The sequence below is a fragment of the Pinus tabuliformis genome, chromosome 5_2 (genome assembly GCF_031772625.1).
Source record: "Pinus tabuliformis cultivar Carrire ecotype Pingquan chromosome 5_2, CPIR1, whole genome shotgun sequence".
NCBI lineage: Eukaryota > Viridiplantae > Streptophyta > Pinopsida > Pinales > Pinaceae > Pinus > Pinus tabuliformis.
This window is the reverse complement of record NC_142306.1, coordinates 95,505,914-95,513,471: the sequence shown is the minus strand read 5'-3', so window position 1 is coordinate 95,513,471 and position 7,558 is coordinate 95,505,914. Positions and strand designations below refer to the sequence as shown.

The following is a 7,558-nucleotide window of genomic DNA, read 5'->3' as shown; positions in this document are numbered from 1 at the left end:
GTTTACTTAACTAGTACATACACAAAACATATTGTTGATCAATAAAAGAGTTTTATACTAGTATACCGCTACTTGGCTTCTATTACCACTACAATACAAAAAAAAATGTCCTTCATCATTTGAATTGTATAGAAGTAAATAAAGGCTTCTATTATCATTATAGGGAAAAGCAAAAGCCCTTAATAATTCAAATTGAATAGAAGTAAATACAACCATACTAATCTTAATTTTCATCACGCACTAAACAATACAAAGAAACGTTACATCCAGACTCATGATAGGAAAATTACTCAAGGATGGAGCATATTCCTCTCAACCAAGAAGTATCTACACCCATTCCCTTGAGCTAAGATCTTCTTGCTACTGGAATCAACAACTTCATTGATTCCTGGATGGTGTATTTTATAAGTTTTTCCTTCTCCAATAGACTTTAGCAGCATTCCGCTTTGGGCCTACCAACCCACTTATGTGGGCCTATTTATTTATTTTTTCCTCTTTTTGTAAAAAGGTTATTTCCTTTTTCCTTAAAGCTTTTCTTTTTACTTAATATATTTCTCCAACTAAGTCATTTAATAGGATCTTTCTCTCCCTTCATATTAAATCCTTTATATTTCCTCCTAGGGATTTTTAGGAGATATATGGAATGTGTTTTCCACTGGGAAAGAATCTTCTAACTCTAGTGAGTAATTTCCAACATTATTATTTATTAATATTAATTAATTAATTACATCATTGATCACATCATTTCACAAGTCTAACATGGCTTCCCAACTATCCAATCTAGAAATAGTCCATACTAAAAATACACAATCATTAACATAGAAAACGAATGTGTGTTAAACATTGATTCCTATAAAAGGAACATGAGTGTAGGCCTAATTAAGGAAGAGGGTGGGTTAGCAAAGGCAAAGAGGACTTATGTTATCACATTTTTTCCTTGTAATATTTTGTACCATATGTTGAAAAGCAATAAGTAAACCTTGTGCACTCTTGTCAAGGTAAGAGAACTTATTGAACGACCTTCCTATCTATGAAGTGTAATTGATTTTTATATTATTATCATTGTGACGTATAATGAAGTATCTCTTTCTTCACTCTTTCTATTCCACATAGGTATGAATTGAATTTTTGTTGTTGTTAATATAAATTTTTACTTGTTTAAAAGTAATAAAGCTATCTTTCATAGTTGGTAAGAATTTAGGATTCATTGAATCAATAAATATGAATATGCATGTTAATATTATCAACAACACTTAATTAATTACTAATACTTAGTTGCTTTAAATGTTAAATTAATTGTTGTTTAATTATTGTCTTAACTATGTGAACTATTTCTGTATTTCAAATATATATTTTTTTTTTCATGTTTTTTTTTGGGTTAATGCTCCATTTTCAACCAGTATATACAATTATACTTTCCTCCATAATTTTTTAGAGAATCAAGTGAAGGCTAATATGTATTTGATTTGTTTTAATGTGATAAACTATTTTTATAACATAATATAATTTTTTTCCATGTTCAATTTCTTGTTTTCCATTTGCTATTTATTAGTATACTATGAACTACTTCCCCTTATAATAGAAATTTAAATAATAAATTAAACTAGAAGCAGAATTTAGTTAAACTCTAATAAAAATCTAAATCTATCTTTTTTTTATAGAACCAATCTATTCAATGACAACAGAACCCATCGCATACTAGATGACACCATAGCTCAAAACAAATAATGATTTGATCAGAACTTTAATCGGTAATGAAGACGCATGAAATACTCTCATCGAACCAAAGAAAATTAAGCCATGATGGGAATTTAACTTGATGATGTATGGAGTGAGCATGTAAGGTTTGTGTTGAATGGAATATGGGTGTTCCTCTCTTCCCTGTCGCGTTACAACTTATGTTTGATAAATTTGAACATTCCTCCTATCTTCCTTTATACTTAATAATACTAAAGGTGGGTACGTAATGTATAGGCTCCATGTTTTAAGCTAGACGTTAATACCACGAGTTTAGTAAATTGTGTTTCATCGAAGCTTCATTCTCAGATTACGAATCATGAATTTCATTGTGAAGCCTACGTGCCTTCCGTGCTTAGAAACACATGCAGAAAGGTTGCACTGTTTATAACATTGGTGATAAGCTCCCATTACTTAGATAATCCCACACGATTGTGCCGGGGCCTTTCGTCAGGTCCACGTCAATTGAGATGACACCTAAGCAGAAAGGTTGCACCATTTATAACATTGGTGATAAGCTCCAATTACTTAGATAATGCCACACTATTGTGCCGGGGCCTTTCGCCAGGTCCATGGTCCATGTCAATTGAGGTGACACACGGGTGGGACTACTGCAAAGATAAAACGCGAATATTCCTCCCAGTTTATCGCTGAAGTTACAGACATTTATCTTAATTTATGGCCCCAGAATTAGTCGGAGACAACCGCCAAGCTTTAAGAAGAAATAGGAGATATGGTTGTAATTGCCGATCGTGGAGTCAGCTAGAAGTTGAATAATCTGCGGTTAGTTGTTTGATATCAGCCGAATGAGCAGCTATGGATCCGTCAACAGTATGGAACACTCTAATCCTCAGGCCAAGTGGCTGATACTATTAGCGATTGCAGCCACGGTTATAGTGAGCATAGGCATGCTAACCCTATTCGTCTGCTCCAGCTGTGAAATATGTCTGCCTGAAACTATAGGTGGAGACGGCGTCGGGGATGGTAATGATCCGGAAAATCCCACCGGCGAAGGTGGTGCGAGAGGAATCGATGAGGAGACGCTGGATTCATATCCGAGGATGGTGTACTCGGAAAAAGTTTTCCGACCTTCAAAATCTGAGGGAGAAGATGAATTAGTAGCGGAGGACAAGAGTTGCTGTTCGATTTGTCTAAGCGATTACAAGGAATCGGAGGTTGTGAGAGTTATCCCTGGTTGCGGTCACATGTTCCACGTGGTTTGTATCGATGAATGGCTTCGCCGCCACGCCACATGCCCCCTCTGCAGGATTTCCCCACTCCTGCAATCCCCTCTAGGCGCAGAACCCCGTCTGACCATTGTTTTACAACCCTAGACTCAGAAGTTAGGGTGGTATTGACATGCCCATGTGCGAAGGTCCGGAAGATTGACAGCATTCCGTTCGTATGTGCGAGGTCCGCGATATCGACGGCCATCCGTTCGTATATGCAATTTCTTATAATGGGAATCGCTCGTCCTTCTTGTTTTGCGTCTCCTTTGTGTAGTCTTTGACATAAAAACACGGCGGATTTTGTATTACTGAATGTATAGATTTGTACGTTAAATTTAATGTAACCATTCTGTTCGGTACGTATCAGATTTGACTAGGGGTTGCCACTTTGCACCTTCGTTTCCATTCTCCCGTTTATGGTTAACCTAAAAAAACTGCTACCTAGCCTTCAACGATTTATTTGTTTTACATTTCTCATCATTATGGGCTGTTTGCTTGTTTTACTTTGTTCCTCATGTTTGGTTTTTACATTGTGACTATTGAAGATGCCATTTATTATAAAAAAAAAAAAAAAAAAAAATGGAATCCTTCCAATTTGTTTTATTTTATATGAAATTTGAAATAAAGCTATTTACACATATTATAGGTGGAATTTAATTAATTTTTAAATAAATTATTAAATTGAAAAATAATCCATATATATAATACTATAATGAAAAATAATAAATAAAATTAATTGAATATAATTAATTGAATATAATATAAACTAGCATTTGCACCTAATGTTGTAAAGGAAACGTCGTAAGGCATATAGTGTGGATGAATATTGAAATGTGAATGAGCAAGGGTCGGTGATAATGAGTTTCAATTGAGGAAGCCATGCCTAAAACCCTATCCAGGGGTTAAAGTGGCTATAAAATGGAATAAAAATAGTCATAAATAGCCATTGAAGTTGTTTAAACACCTTTGTATCTGGATAAAGATTGCCTAGTTGAAGGTGAAGGTAAACAAATGAATCCAGGTGAATAGGTCGATGATAATGAGTTTCAATTGAGGAAGCCATGCCTAAAACCCTATTCTGGGGTTAAAGTGGCTATAAAATGGAATAAAAATAGTCATAAACAACCATTGAAGTTGTTTAAACACCTTTGTATCTGGATAAAGATTGCCTAGTTGAAGGTGAAGGTAAACAAATGAATCAAGGTGAACAACCACTGGGTATCCATATCGATTTGGATAGGGTTATTTAAGAAATCATTATTTAAACGAAAAATTTAATTAATATCAAGATATATTTAAAACATGTATCATATTCATTAAAATAAATTGATTTTTTTTAAATATGTTAACACCCATTGATAATGAATTGGTTGTAAAGACATAAACTATCAAAATGGTATTTCATCTTGAAACATCCTTTTTCAAGTTTCAGTTGGAAAATACAAGTAGTAAATTGTAACGGAAGAGGTTAGAGAAGAAATATAATATTCTGAAGAACATTGTGGTTGTCATTCCATATTTGAAGTTGCATCGAAATTTGTTGGAGGCATCGAAGGCTTGAAGAAGCAGTAATGAACCTGCAAAATGTATATTTTGTTAGGATTTGTAATATGTAAATTAAGTGTGGAAATTTATTTGTAATATTTTGCTTGTGAGTTGTGTTAAAATGAAATTGGAATGAATGGAAATGAATATTCGTTACAGTATTCAGCCCAGTGTCTACCGTGTGCTCAGTGATTTTATCATCTATAGTTCTGGGAGACACACTGCGTCTGGGAAGGTGGGTGGTTTGTTATATTCTCAAATATTCAATTTGGTGGTTTGTTATATACTCCAATATTCAATTTGTGTTAGAGTGGTTCAGGTAAACTTAAACTTGATTAGATAAAGTTATTAGTTGTTTTTGGGCTAATGAGAATCTATGGTTTTGTCCATGGTATTCATATGGAATATAGTATATTCTTAAGTCTTCAATTTCTGTTAGAGTGGTTCAAGTAAATTTGATTAGGTAAAGTTATCAGCTATTTTGGGGTTCATGAGAACCCATAATTTTGTCTATGGTATTCATGTGGAATATAGCCTGTTTAAAAACAGAAAGACTCCATAAGTGAAAGAAATTAACATGGAGGCTTTTGGCTTTTAAATAGGTTATATTCCACAGGAATATCATGGGCCAAACCATAGGTTGGAGCTAGAAAACTACTTATAGGTTGGAGAGAGTTGTAACTAATTTTAAGGCTCCTTTCTATCTCTGTAGGTAATGTTTGGTGAAGTCCATTCAGTTGCTCTTCCCAGTAAAGTTTGTCCTGTTCACAAACAAGCGCCCCAAAAACTTTCAATGATAAAGGCAAACCATGGCATGCCTTTAAAAACCCATCTACAAGATTTTCAAATCCTGGTAGTGGATATGGCTGGAAAAAGGCATGCAAGCAAAACAGCTCTTGGGAGTGTGCTATATTGAGGCCTGGTAACTGATAAATTGACGACTCTACAATTCATGCACTTCTAAGGATATGCTTGCCCCTAGACGTAACCAAAATCAAGCTCTTGGGGTGAAGGACATGCTTAATTGGCAAGAAAGGATCTAGTTGATCCACATGACCTACATCATTTAATATTATGAGTGCCTCACAAGCTGAGAGATTCTTTTTAAGTATCTCCACGCCTTCTTCCCACCTTTCAATTTTGATATCTCTATCCTTCAAGTCCTTAATGAGTTTGCTTTGTAAATTATTTAGAGACATTCTATTTGCATTTTCCCTCACATCAAATAGAAAGCAGGATCTATCATAATCTGACCTCTTACGATTGAAAAGTTCTCTGGCCAGCGTTGTCTTTCCAATTCCAGCGATGCCCACAATCCCCACAACCTTGACCTCCACATGCTCGTCATGATGCAGTCGTAGTGTCCCTTCAAAATCTTGTAACTTTTCTGCCAAACCAGTTGGATATTTTGCCACATCCAATGGCATTGCAACATTTTTCAACAGGGCTTGCACGACCTTCTCCAACAGCTCCTCTTCGTGCTCCTCCAAAAGTCTCTCTTCGCCCTCGTCCCTGAATATTAATTAAGACAATAAAGTAAGTAATGACAAAAGCATACTTGAGATGTGATATATGCTTCAATGCAACAGATTTAGAACTAATATGGATCGAGACGGTGGATATCCTTACCCATCACCCTCCTGCAGTTCAAAGCCACTTATATTCGCGACATGATGAAGGGCGTTTCGCCAAGTCTGGATAGTCTGCAAGTCGTACTGCTGCTTCTCTTCGTGGATACGTAGGGCTTTAGCATATGGTCCATCTTTATCTTTGCCCGTCCACCTGACCTCCGAGGGATTCACTTTATAGAAGACCGAAAGAATAATAGCTTTGGACTCCACCATGAGGACCAGCTCATCCAGGCACCACCTGGATTCGGCATAGGTCGCAAATGAAATGGCTATATGGACAGAGGCTACTCGAACAACAACTTCTATCTGAGATGTAATATTGTGTCCAGCCTGCAGTTCGGGCTTGTCGAGGAAGACTTGCAATCCATTGGAAATGAGGTGACGGTATTTGTAACCATTAGACCAGTGCGCAAACCATTTCAGCAACTAATTTTTTGTAACCATTCTAATCTAATGGCTGTAATCTTTGCAATCGTCTTACATATAATCCTATGGCATATAAAGATGACAGGTAGGCAGAGAGGGGAGTTGATTTCAGAGGGAAACGCCTTACGGCGTAATTAATTAATCGTCAATGGTAAAGGTGACATACAAGGTGGGAGTAGTCTACCCAGGCGAAGGAATGGCCCGGTTTCCGTCGCCGCCCGGAAAAACCTCCGGCTTCGGGCGCTGGCAATTCCTCTGCCCTCTGCCACCCTCTGCGAGCTCCGCCCAGCTGCGCCACCCTCCGCATTAATGTCCACGACTGACAGATATCTGACAGACATTCCGATTTCCATCGCGTCTTGCCGCCGGGGAGTTAATTCACCATGGAATTTGAATTCCTCCGCCTGGGATTAACTTCAACTTCTCGGGTTAAGGTTCTTCAGAGATTCAAATGGAGAAACCATGTTGCAGGTCCTCTGTCTTGTGTCTTCTTACTGTGTTTTTGATGCTATGTTCCGGGTTCGAATCCCGCTGCGCTCAGGAGATAGCAGCTCCTGCTCCAATGCTTGAATCAGAAAAAGAAGCCATGTTTTCAGTATTGGGTTCTCTGGTAGGAAGTGACTCGAATGTGAGTGGGATTTATCCAGATCCTTGTGGTACCACACCTATTCAGGGATCTTCATGCGATCGATTCGGCGATTTCTGGTTCGTTACAGTATTAAACCTTGGCGCCATTTATGATAACTCGTTGAAATGCAGTGAGACCGCCAGCATTCATCCTGCACTTTTCAGCCTCGGGCACTTGAAAACTCTCTCATTCTACATGTGCTTCAATTGGGCTCCACAAATAATGCCTTCTCAATGGTGGAAAAATCTGAGCAACTCTATCTAGAGCCTCACATTTCGTAGCAATGAGGTCGTGGTTGGAGTGCTCCCGTCTGAGCTATGTGAGCTGGGAAACTTAGAAAATCTAGTTGTGAAAGAAAATAA

At 37.2% G+C, this 7,558-nt stretch overlaps 2 protein-coding genes across 2 annotated transcripts; one reads left to right on the top strand and one right to left on the bottom strand.

The window, feature by feature from the left end:
* Nucleotides 1-2,543: 2,543 nt before the first annotated feature.
* Nucleotides 2,544-3,071, top strand: LOC149157686 (RING-H2 finger protein ATL11-like). Its single transcript, XM_089433763.1, has one exon. It carries the CDS (start codon nucleotides 2,544-2,546, stop codon nucleotides 3,069-3,071), a length of 528 nt encoding a protein of 175 aa, XP_089289889.1.
* Nucleotides 3,072-5,461: 2,390 nt separating this feature from the next.
* Nucleotides 5,462-6,921, bottom strand: LOC149157685 (disease resistance protein Roq1-like). The gene is made up of 3 exons (XM_089433762.1): nucleotides 6,797-6,921; nucleotides 6,141-6,380; nucleotides 5,462-6,023 (listed from the first exon to the last, which is right to left on the bottom strand). The coding sequence occupies exons 1-3, from the start codon at nucleotides 6,919-6,921 to the stop codon at nucleotides 5,462-5,464; spliced, it is 927 nt and encodes a 308-aa protein (XP_089289888.1).
* Between the last annotated feature and the right edge of the window lie 637 nt (nucleotides 6,922-7,558).